At 37.1% G+C, this 12,838-nt stretch overlaps 2 protein-coding genes across 2 annotated transcripts in view; both read right to left on the bottom strand.

The window, feature by feature from the left end:
- LOC120430698 (uncharacterized) overlaps positions 1 to 12,838 on the bottom strand; it is a 131,810-nt gene that overhangs the window by 8,096 nt on the left and 110,876 nt on the right. Inside the window, exon 4 of the mRNA XM_039595812.2 lies at positions 3 to 890. Coding sequence (XP_039451746.1) covers positions 3 to 782 — 780 coding nt within the window. The 5' untranslated portion in view covers positions 783 to 890. The remainder of the gene's footprint in view (positions 1 to 2; positions 891 to 12,838) is intronic.
- LOC120431315 (uncharacterized) lies at positions 839 to 7,905 on the bottom strand. Its single transcript, XM_039596452.1, has 2 exons — positions 7,313 to 7,905; positions 839 to 890 (listed from the first exon to the last, which is right to left on the bottom strand). The coding sequence occupies exons 1-2, from the start codon at positions 7,903 to 7,905 to the stop codon at positions 839 to 841; spliced, it is 645 nt and encodes a 214-aa protein (XP_039452386.1).

Here is a 12,838-nt window from a genome sequence, read left to right as displayed (position 1 = left end):
ACCTTGTCCGCCGCCGGCGGAACCGGCGCCTTTTTCTTGTTCTTGCCCTTCATGATCTTCGACTGGACCGGTTTGGTGTTGCGATGACCGGCCGGTCCGGCCTCTTGCTCCTGCTGCAGTTCAGCGGCCATCGAGAGGCGAAGATCGGGTTCCGACCCGAACCGCTTCTTGTTCAGCGTTCCGTGCTCGTAGCTCGGCTTTCGCTGGTTTGTGGCGTAGCCACGCCGTGAATCGTCAAAGTCCCGTGGACGACCTCCGGCCATCATGTTGAACTGCGTCTTGGACCGCATCATGGCCATCCGCGGCGGAAGCGAGTTCAGCGGTCCTCCGTTCTCCTCCGCTTCGTCGAAGCTGCTCTGCTTCTGGTGCTGCTGATAGGTCGGCGAAGAAATGCTCTTCGAGCGTTGCAGGTTGTTGTTCTTGCTGATGGTTCCGCCCGAGTGCAGGATGTTCCCGTTGTTCGTAGGACGGAGCTTTGCGACCCGGCCGGGAATGTCCGGCAGGACCTTCATCGGTGGAGGCAAGCTGGGTCCGCTGCTGACCGTGGAGTCCCGGTGGGTTCCGGAGTCGTGGTGATGGTGTCGGTTGTCGAAGGTGGATCTCCCGTTGCGAAGATCCCGCTGGTAGGACTCCAGCCATGCCGGAGCAGGTCCACCGGAGTTGCCTCCGTTGGCGCGCATCATCTCGTGGTAGCGTTGGTACTGATGATGGTAACCAGGATGGTGGTACGCGGTCGCATCGTCGTAGCCCGGCAGGCCGTTCATGCTGCCGGAGTTGCCCATCTTGGCGCGGTGAGGTTATGCTCAAATGGGCGTAGATTCGATTGGTTTGGTTGTTGTTACTGATTCAGGACAGGTTTTGGGGCGCCCTGCGTTGTCACCTCATTGCGACTGAAATAAGAAGAGAAAAGAAATTTGTTAGCATTGAACTGTCAATCTAAACAATCTCCAACATCGAGCCAATTTCGGTTTATGTCGGATCGACAACCCAAAACCGCCCAATTTTCTTATAGGGCACTACTACTCAATTTTGAGTGCTGTCAACTGTCAAACTGAACCAATCAAACTAGCGTATCGAACAAGTCATCGAAAGTGAATCGAAATCCACCGCGAGATTCACTTTCAACCGACCTTCCCCAAGATTGTAGTGGCCACGGGGTCCGATTTCGATCCGGTTCAATTTCGCTGGCTACCACAACAATCAGGAATCTACCAAGTTGGCGCCCTCCCCTCTAATTATCTGGACTCTGCTGGGAGGTGAATTAGCCCAGCGGATCGAAATCGAAAGCATCTCGTGATTGTTCGTCGAAAAAAAAAAAACTTTTAGTGAATGAATAGCATCGAGAAGGAAGAGCCACAATGATGATGATGATTCATAATTTTAAAAACACTTTTAGTTAAGGGGAAACGACGAGGAGGACTGGGGGGGGGGGGTTTAAATGGTCGTTTTGTTTTCCCCTTCCACGTTTCAACAAAAGGCAAAGTGGATTAGTAGTTAATAATGGACGAAAGTGTGAAAGAGAGTTGGGAGTTGTGCGTGGTGTGTTTTTCGCTTAAAACAGGGTTATCTTCTTCTTTTGATTCGAGATGGCGTGCGCCCTCTAATAATTGGGTATAGAAGATTAAAGGAAGCTCCCCTTTCTGGAAGTGGTGGAAAGGGGAGGTGTGAAACGGTGGGAAAATTGGGGGCTCGACCCTAACTTTACTTGCACTTTCGATTTGAGCAGAAGGGGGAAATGGGAGGTGTGAAAAGAAGGTGTTGTTGAAAACGCACAGCAAATTGGTTTCTGGTGGCTGCTAATTATTCTGTTCAGTTACAAAAGATTGTTGAAATTTTATTGCTTTATTTTATTTCAGTTTTCTCTGATTATAATTAAAAAGGGGTTGTTTTGAGTCAGCGTGCACGCTTATCATGAGGTATACAAACAACCTTCACTTTCGACTTATTCCTGGCCAAAGAAGAAATCTAGAGAATTCCCTATGTTTACCCAGATTTTTAAGCGAAGATGGAATTACGAATGGTGCACGCCCGAAATGTCAAAAATCGCGCCGTGGTACCAACATTAGAAAGAAAATTCTCTCATGCCATGGTACTCTTTTATTCAGGGCACAAAACTTTTGTAAACAAGAGTGTATCCCTCTCACACCTTATGCAAACTGTCATTCGAGTGAAAGGGATACACTATTGTTTACAAAAGTTATGTGCCCTTTTTAAATGTTAAGCTCTTATATCTACTCCTGTCGTTGTCCCGTTACGCAAAGAAAGTAAATTAATCTTTCCCAGTTCCCCAAAGAGGAGCACACTTGAAGAGTATCGGGGCAGGCATTTACAAAGCGAATTCAGCGGCAATTTTTACTCAACTAATGTTGTTAGTGCAAAAGTTAACATTCCATATGTCGCACGCCTTAAGGTGTCAGAATCGAAAGAAATGGCCGGCAAAAAATCAAATTTGTTCCAATTCATTCATTTCAAAGAGTAAAAAGTTTGAAATTCAATTTGTGGCAACGTGTTGAAATGAAAATGTGCGAAAAAAAATCAAATAGGCTAAACTGTGGCCATTTTTTTCGTTTGCTTTTTAAATCCAGTTCTACGATGTTGTTCCGTCACGCCACATTTTAAATTCACGGGAAACACAGGTTTAATATTGTTCAATCTAGATGACATTTCTATGTAACGCGCAAAAAAAAATAACAATAGTTTTAAATGGACAAAAGAATCGTCAGTTTATGAAATGTATTGTTTTTTAAGATGAAAATGCAGATAGTTCAACATTCGGTGTACGATAGAAATAAATTCCTTTCAATTGAAAATATTTTAATCAATCTATTAATTCAATTTACAATTATTTGTGAAATTGAATTTAAATTGTTTTATTTTTTTTTCAACTCAAATTACAATACTTCTCATTTTCTCCTCATAAGAAAGAACTGGTTTAGGGTTTAGGTTGACAGAAGCGGCCATGTTGAAATTGGTTTAGTTTGACAATAGGTTTTTTTTTCTCTTTGTTTATCCCATTCCAGTTCGTTCCTGATGTAAACGTCAACTGACATGAGAAGGATGCACTCATTGTTTACACTTTGCATTGTTTTGATAAGGGATAATTTCTTTTATTACAAAACGTAAAAATAATGTTGGTTGTAACAACATTTCCATACATTTTTTAAGCGTAACACGGCTATCGTAACTTTGCGTTACGTACCGTAAAACGGGGTGACTTTGATAGGTTTGCGATTTTTCCGCAAAATGAAGAGTACATTTAAAATACGTAAGGAATGGTTCAGAAACATACTGACCGTGGTAGAGAAGTGTTCAAAGTACCTCAAGAAGAACTTTTCATAAATTTTTGAAAGGTTTATAAAATTAGTTAACTATGGTTAAGAAAATGTTGATGGAAGTCATTATTTCAAACTTCTCAAAGTGTAAAAAAAACTCAAAATTTATAGGCATTTTCAGTTGAACAAATTTCATGTAAAATGTGAAAACTTGTGATTCGTGATTCGAATTCAGTATAAAATGCAATAGAAATCGATAATTTTGTAAACAAAACTAGTTTTAACAAATTTCAGTCAAAATTCCGACTTTTTAACAATTTTACCTAAAATTTATATGTATTTTGTTAAAAAGATTATAAACTTAGTTAATTTAACATAAACATTGATTTTTTTTCTTACAAACTAGATCAGCTACTTTAGTGATGGTACATTTAACGTACAAATAAAGTTTGAACTTTCTAAATATGATTTTAACAAGAAAAACTATGACTATCAAAGTCATCTCGGAATTGAAACTAAGAATTTTTAACGTAACTATTTTTCTAAACACTAATGAAAAAACTTTTTTTCCAAAATAGTGCATGGACTTTGTGTGGCCTACCCCAGTACATGCTTTAAAAATAATAATCTTGAGAAAAACCTTACCTGTTGGAAATTATTCCAAAAACAAATTGAAATCCTATCAAAGTCACCCCGGTTTACGGTAACAAAAAATAACGCTCACTAAGCGAATTGACGTGGATTTTTCTGATATTTGTGACAAGATTTTTTTTAAATTATTATTTTTTTAATTAGTTGAATTTATTGTTGTCCAGTTAAACAAAATTCCAATCAACTAAGCTGAAAAATTATTTTGGACTCCCAAATCTAGAGTTTTTTTTTGAAAAGATCCAATAAATCAATTTTCTAGTTTTTGATTTTTGGTTGTTTTTGAATCCGCCAAAAAGCAAAAACTGGAAATTTGATTTATTGGACATTTTCAAAAAAAAAAATCATCCAAAAATGAATCTTCAATGGCGGCAATCATTTTTCTTGCATAAATACATTGCTTGTAGCTTGAAAATTAGAGAGATTAGTCTTCTTCATCAATTTGGATAATATTTGACTGAAACAAAAAGTTGCGTTTGAATTTTCTTATCACGGAGCTTGTTTGCAAAATGTTTTGATGGAAAAATTAAATAATTATTTGATTTGAAAATAACAAACGTTTTCCTCATGATACCAAATCATGAAAAGCAGAATTTTGGAAGACATAAAATTTGAAACTAATAAAAAATCTTACAATTTACCGATTTTTAAATACCGAAATTAATTAATTCTGAAATTAAAGATATTTTAAGACTTTTTAAACAGAATTTGTTCGAGAAGTCATCTTTTCTAATTCATAGATTCGAGGATTTAATAAATCAAACACAGTCCGTTCTCTATTAGCTTGAATTCTTGCCAAATTTCACCCCAAACAGAAAATTCTTGGGATAAACGAAACACGAAATTTTTATTTTCATTGAAAATTAGGTCTCTGACCCAAAAAAAAAGGGTTGGTGTTGGTGGTCAAAATTGAGGATTTGGGATACTGTAATATTTCAAGATGCAAATGCAACCAACAACTGAACTTATATTACAATTCAATTTATTTTTGAAAGAATTCGATTATCTGAAGGCTCTATAAGACGAACATTTTTGTATTTTGGAATTTTAGCAATTTTTTTTTAATTTTAATCCTTTCAGGCCTGAATTTTTTATAAATATTATTTGTCTAATAATGGGAAAATGATTTTGAGGACCAAACAAAAATTATGGGCTGTTTTTTTTTAAATTGTGTTATTTGTTTCATTTATCAGGCCTGAAAGTGTTAAACTATTAAATTTCAAATTATTTTAATTTTTGAGTTTTTATGATTGATTTCTGCTTTTTTGAATTTTTGAACAATGAAATTTTAAAATTTGTAATGAGGTTCGGTACGAGACGTCGTGCGGTGCGGTTCGCTCTGAAGCGAGTATTTTTATAGACTCGAATATCGGTTGTTTTTAGTCTTGCGATTTACCTAAAAAGTGTTCAGGATTGTCCAGAAAGTGTTGTGTGATGTGTGTTGCCTTTAAAATTTGGAAATTTTCTCGGTTTTATTAGAAAATTATCATTTTATTTGAGTTGTGTGATTGGTGTCGGCCATTGTTCGCATTGCGTCGGTTGCGCCGGAGAAAAAAATCTTCAGCTTGGTGAAAAAATCACACGAATACAAGGCCAGGCAGTAGTGTATTGGTGTGATGTTGTCTTGTTGGCCACTGGAGGAAAAGAGAAGGATGGCCGCGTGTTAGTGTGTTAGCGAACGGAGAGGAAAAGAAATTCGTGAGTGCAGTCGGCTATCATCGGATGTCATCGCATCGAGCCTCTCATGCTGGCTTGGGAAGAGTTGATGACGCTAGCGATTCGTCATCGTCATCGCGGGCCGCTGAGCCAGCTGAGCTGAAGCAAATGAATGAGCGGAGCAACAACATGAGTGTGAAAGAGATGGCCTTTCGCGTTGTGTGCTTTGAAGGAAAGTGGTGTAAACTTGAAGAGGTGGCAGTGTTGTTAGCTAAGCTTAGTTTCTTAAAATTTCTTTTGAATCGCTTTTTTTCTGAAGTGGTGGTGAAATTGGTGAAGAAAGTTTTTATCGAGAATGGGATTACCGTTATGGCTGCCGCCCTCTAACTGCACTGGTATTGGTGACGACACCGATGACAGATGTAGATGAGATGAAAGAGAAGGAAAATGCCGCTGCTGTCAAGATGGATGCGTGTTTGGTCAAAGTGATCAGTGCTGCCATTTTTCGAAAGAAACTAAGTGAGACAAACATAGGTGGTTCAAGTCGTTGCTGTGGACAAAACAAGTCCAACGGATGAACTTGGTGAGGACTTTCCATTATTATAGTATTTATTTCAATAATATTGAATATGCCGATTAATCACATTACACATAACAGTTTAAACATTAACTAAGTATGCTTTTTGAATCGGTCGTTAATATTAACTTCTAATTCTTACATTCAAATAAAACAAATGAATAAATAAATAATTGATGTTCACTCTGCATCGCTGTAAGAGTTTAAATTCAAGATTTTAATTATGCGTTAAATTACTTTTAACCTCGAATTCCGCTTAAAGACATGATAATTTATAGAAAAATATATAAACATCGCTTTACTCTTACAGTCGATAGCTTGAGTTTAACAGCAAACATGTTAAAACTGTGTTTAATCAGCATTGTGTTTACCTGAGGAAATGGCGGGTAATGTAATACTACAGACAATTTTTTCATGCACGGCTTCGTCGCGTTGTATCTGCCGTGGCTTTAAATCAAATAAATATAAATCATGCATCTTTTATACTGTACAATCATCTGTATAAGTTTAATAATCAAAAAATTAAATCTACTTGACTCGCCCGCAATACCTTTCGGGGTATATCCTAGGGTTCTACCTCTCCTACTAACATTGAGTCCAAAACCTCCCTACAAATATCTATACCACTAAGGTGACGTAGGGGTCCCTGCGCACTTTAGATAGGTGTTTACTAACATTCCTTCATTTCCCCGAGGATAGCTTGGACCCGGCGTGGACCCCCTTATGCCCTGGGCTGTATTACACACTCATCAAAAGATGAAGACATGGTATCTCCCGTGTTGGATTATTGTTCCGGATGAGGGTCTAACACAACCAGACCAAACAGTGGGATAAGCGTTGTGGAGCCTTCCGGTGGTGGGGCGTCCTCCAAATTTTTTTTTTTTGTTTTTATTATAGAGGTTTTACACGATTTGTGCATTCGCCTCTTAATTAAAAAAAAATACATTTTTATTGCATGTACATCAACTCACACCACTTCATAAAATTGTCCGTTCTTAATTTCGAGCTTTCTTCTTTACTGATCAGCTTCAAAGTGTCTTCGTCCATTTCAGTTTCGCTGTCGAAATTTATTTGGCTGCGCTTTTGTTGGGGCGTTGTTTTGGACTCGACAGAAAGTTGTCGTTTCACACACTTTCCTTTCTTATCAACAATTCTAAACCCATCGTCGTCGGTGACCTTCGAGATGGGATTAGATACTGTTGTTGTTGCAGCTGGCACAATAGTAGTATTCGTCGTTGTTGGTTTGTCGTTCTTCTGGTTCGCGATCACGGTCTTCGTTTTTGCTTTCGCAGATGAGCAGGTTTTTTCGGGGTGACTTTTCTGTCCACATCGTCGGCAAGTCGGGATCTGGCCAGCATGAGTGGCCAAGCTTAATTGGCCCTTGATGCTGACATACGACGGCACCTGCTTGGAGAGTTTCATCCTCAGGACCCGCACACCGTTTGGAATCCCGGGGAAGAAGTTCTTCCAAACGTCGTCCGTAATCGTCAGAACCTCTCCATACTGCGCCATTCCGTCAGCGATGTCGTCGTTGGGCATTCCTGGTGGAAGATCGTGGACCCGGACGTCGACGGCGTTGTCGTCAACGTACACCGGGATCAGGAAATTCTTCTCACCTGAACGGAGTACGTGCTTCATGTGGTTGTCTGCTGCTACTTTGGTGGCTGTTGCTAGGTCAGCCATCTCGATGAGGATGCCGTTCCGGGTGTTGTGCAGTTGAAGGCACTTAAACCCGGCAGGATTAAGGCCCATGCTTTTTTCCACAAAGGTTTTTATGGAATCCAGCGGTGGGCGAGCTGGTAGGACTCCGAAGTCCACGAAGATCGTGTTTTTTCGAGTTGGGCTCATTTTGAGCCTGCACGAAAACAAAAGAATTTGCTGCGAGGAGGTAGCACGTCTGATTGGTACCGTGTATTGTAGCCGACTGCGTCCTCCAAATGCTAATGCTAATGCTAATGAAATTTTAAAATTTGTAATATTTAATTTTTTAATTTTCAAGTGTTGAAATTTGAAATTTTAATTTTGATTACCTGCGTTGTTGAATTTTAAAATTTGTTATTTTTTTTATTTTTGAGCTTGAAAATTGCTGAATTTTTGAATTTTTTGAGTGTAAAATTATTAATTTTATAATTTCAATTTTTTTTATTCTTGGATTTTCAAGTATTTCTCGCTTACTTTTTCAAAAGGTCTAATGCACATAGGACACTTATGGAGCCTTGTTTGTTTTTAAAAAAAGGAATCAAGATTTGAACATCTGAACTGTGAATTTTTAAATTTAAAAGTAAAAAAAATGTTTTATTTTATTTTTAAACTTTTAAATTTGTTGATATTCTGGAGTTTATATGTTATATTTTGATTAGTTTTGTGATTTTTTTCCAAAATTAAGTCGCATTACAGTTTCACGAAATTATCAAAATGGTGTAAAAGAACTGTGGTGAGTTTAGACTCGACGTGGTGACTTTCCAATAATTTAAATTGACCGTGGAAATATTGTTTTGTGGATATAAAATTAATGAGGAAACCAATTTTAAAATTAAAACGCGTGGTAATGAGCTGTGGTGAATTAGGAATTGGCATGGTAAGTTTTCATTAATTGAAATTGACCCTTAAAGTGTTTTCTGAGGATATAATATTGGTAAAAAATACAATTTTTAAGACTCAAATGCGTGTAAATGAGCTGTGGTGAATTCAAAATTGCCGTGGTGGGTTTCTATTTGTTTATATTGTCCGTTGAAATATTGTTTTATGGATATAAAATTTATAAGGAAAACAATTTCAAATTGAAACTTCTGTAAATGAGCGGTGGTGAATTCAAAATTGTTGTGGTGAGTTTCCAATAGTTTAAATTGAACACTAAAATATAATTTGTGGTTATAAACTTAGGACACTTATGGAGCCTTGTTTGTTTTAAAAAAGGAATCAAGATATGAACATCTGAACTGTGAATTTTTAAATTTAAAAGTAAAAAAAATGTTTTTTTTTATTTTTAAACTTTTAAATTTGTTGATATTCCGGAGTTTTTTTTAAAAGGTTCAATAAACCAAATTTCCAGTTTTTGCTTTTAGGGTGTTTTTGAAACCTTTTTGAGTCAGCGGTATTAAAAAACACCTAAAAAGCAAGAACTGAAAATTTGGTTTATTGGACTTTTAAAAAAAACTCATGATATTGTTTTTTTTTTAAATTTTGAGCTTTAAATTTTTTTAATTAATATTATACAATTTGAAAATCTTTAAATTTTAATTTAATTTTTTTGCTTCTAAATAAATTTGGGAGCTTTAGTTTTTGTTTAATTTTTAATGATTTTATTTAGTTCAAGTTGTTTTTAATTTGTTGATTTAATTATTTTTTTATTTTCAATGTTTAAATAAATTTGGTTTAATAATAATCATGTTTTTGCAAAATTTTATTTTTGTTTGTCATTTTTCAGGTTTTTTTTAAATGCACCTGCAATTTTTATATAGGCTGCATTCAAATTTGTATGGAAACTTGTATATGCTAATAAATGATGAAATTTCTTTTTTGGTAATATGACATGTCCCTATCAGTTTTTAAGCAATTGAAAAAATACAAACTTAAAATTAAAAAAAAGGCTCAGACCTAATAAAAAAAATGGACTTCGACATTCATTTTTAATTTTTTGGTCTAAGAAAGCTAAATGATCTGTTATTATTGGAGTCTTTAAGTGGATTAGAAATTTAGTTTAAATAAAACAACGCTTTTCAATACTTTTACCTTTTGTGACTTACAAAAAACAACAAGAAAAAGTTCAATGATGTCAGAATCGCTAGCGTTTGTGAAGTCTAACATCTGCCCATTCCCGTCCATGATCTAGCAATTAAAAAATACAGTTTCAGGTTTCTACTTCTCAACCCAAGTAGCACACTTTATTCGCCGAGAGATTTCTGAACTGCTTGTTGAACTCGTTTACTATGTTTTCCCAACGTCCCTGAGGACTCTTGAACGCTGGAAAAAGCGCACGTTTTTCTGTTGTTGAACATCTCTTCATCCGTCAGAAATGTGCGTGGTTTAAGTTAGTTTTGCAAATGCAAATCATCCTTGCATAGAGAACGTTTGTTAAACATGTCATAAGAACTCTTGACTATAAGATTCTGAATAGGGTTTGGTGAACGTTGTTAGAACCGTTTAACAACATCCTGCCTTAAAGATTCAGAAGTGAGTTAGGAAAACGTTTTGAGAACCGTCCAAGAACATATCGTGGCAGACAAGAAATTTAAAGAGGCTTTTCATAGTATACGTCCCAAGTTTTCGCTTTAAATATATTTATCTTTATTGTAAACTTTATTTGTAAGTAATGTCACTTTACGATACTCTAAATACTAGTTTTGTGATTTATCAGTTTTGATAGGGATACGATGGATAATAAAAATATCAGCAAAAACAAATCATTCAATTTCATTATTATGCTTTTGGAGATATTTTTTTTTTCAATTTTTGAGTACTAATCAACATCGCTTGCTGCTATATACTCTGCTGCTGGTTCCCCCGGTGGCTGCATTTTCAGTTTTCCTTTTTGATGAAGAATCCTCACGGCAAGTATCGAACCCTCGATCACTCCAAATGTCAAGTCCGGGCGCGCGTCTACATCTTTCCACGAGGGGTATGTTGGATGAGAAGTCTGCGGTCATCTAGCTTTTACCAAGTTCACTAACAGTTTGCTAAAACTTCCCTTGAACATAAGCTGTTTCTATTTTTAGAACCATCTGTGCTTGTTTCGTCAACATGTTCTTTCTCAGTTTTTAAAACACGAAGACAAACTATACATTAACAACTTGTTTACGAGAAATCCCAGCCGAAGCCAAAGGTAAAATCTACTATGCTATCATGTTTAGCAAACTGAAATGAAACATCATGTCTGCAAATGTCATTTTGCTCTCCGAGTTCTACAAGCATGTTTCATTTAAGTCAGAATAAACTTCAAAATGAACTTTTCGTAATCCGTTGCTAGATTTGACATTTATGTTACACAACCATGTTTAACAATGGTTTTTTGATCAAAATTTGAACAAATTACAAATTGTTATGACACTAGTTCAGTAATTAACTTATAAAAACGATTGTGCAGCAATTTTTCAACAAAAAATAAAAAGCGATGTTTTTCTTGCTACTTGGGAAAGATCAGTTAACACATTCAAATCCAGAGATAGAAAAAAGCCCCACCCAAGCGAGCATTCAAAACATTCAAACAGAACCGGCAGCAGATAAAAAGCTAGAAAAAAAAAACGATCCAGCTCATTAACAAGTCTTCACCTCTTCCTTACTCTTTACCAGACTGACTGAATGACTTCTTCCACGGTCACGATGTGGTAGCACAGTTTTGTGGGTTAAAACCTCAAAAAAAAAAAAAAATCCAATCTTGCTAGTACGCAAAACGTGGGTTCTAACCACGTTTTAACCCTGGAGTGCCATTTTAAGTGTTACCTCTAGCATCGCCGACCTTGATTCGAATTTGACAGCTTGACGCATCAAGGTGTTGCAACGCCGAAGGTAAGCTAACTGTCAAATGCACGGTTAGCTGAGAATGATTTGGTTTTAATTTAATCCGATTTCCGTAAAAAATGCAAAGCTGCACTCAATCAAGGGTTAATTTTGCCCAAATTTGGCGAATAATTTGATTGCGCGCACCGTTTTGGGGCCAAACAAAAGCTCGCTCTTTTTGTGTTTTACGCATCATACGGAATTTCGTGAGAGAATGGCGCCCAGGTAGCACATGTGCATTTGTTTATACGGTTCGCTAATTCTGCGAGCGCGCACCCGTCTTAACGAGGTGGGTTTTAATTTAGCGTGTTGTTGTTGTTGTTTTCGGGGATGTAAGTCAGAACAACTAACAGCACAGTGGAACAGACGACGAAAAAACTGTTTATTTTATTTCGGGGGCACGCGTGGCGAAGCACGAGATTAGATGTCGAACAATGGAAGAGTGGCTCGAATTAGTTCTTGGAGATTTGGAGAAGTAGGCCTTGCGCTGCAATTTTGTTTGTGTTTTTAGAGAACTTAGTGAACTCACTAAAGCGTGTAGCTTTGACGTTTCAAATAAATTTCAGCTGTCAAATTTTACACGCTGGTGAAAAGTTACCCATTTTTTGGTTGTTTTTGCTTGGTAAAATTGCCTTCATGTAATAATTTCTCGCTAAAATTAACCCCAAATTGACCTCCGATCGCTATCAATAGCCGGCGCAAAATTGGCGTCTAACAAAATAGGGTAAAAAGTCGGAAGCCCCAAAGTGGCCCCAACAAATTACACCACACGGCCGATTATGGTTATTAAACTTCAAAACGCCGAACGGATGGTCGCCATTTTTTTTTTCACCATCCGAATCCGATCCAATCTTTCGCGTCCAAATTGGACCCAGAAAAAAAGTCGGAGCATGAAACTATGATTTCGAGCACTTTCGCCCATATGGCTTTTTGGCGTGGCCGCCGTAAAACAAACTCTAAAGTAATCAACCGTGGTGAGTTTTTTTTCCAAATTCACCACGCAAAGAGCATTGACCAAGGCCAATACCTCGGTCTTCGATTTTAACCGGTTAGACAATCGCAGCACTGATTGTAATAAGACCTTTACCGGATGATGCGATTGCTTTGATTAGTTTTTTTTTCGGGGTGAAAAATCGACGCACGCCGGGTTTAATTTTTCTTTCGTATCAAGATCTGAGTAGGCTGGTGT

Source organism: Culex pipiens, chromosome 1, assembly GCF_016801865.2.
Source record: "Culex pipiens pallens isolate TS chromosome 1, TS_CPP_V2, whole genome shotgun sequence".
Taxonomy (NCBI): domain Eukaryota; kingdom Metazoa; phylum Arthropoda; class Insecta; order Diptera; family Culicidae; genus Culex; species Culex pipiens.
This window is presented reverse-complemented; position numbering and strand designations above follow the sequence as displayed.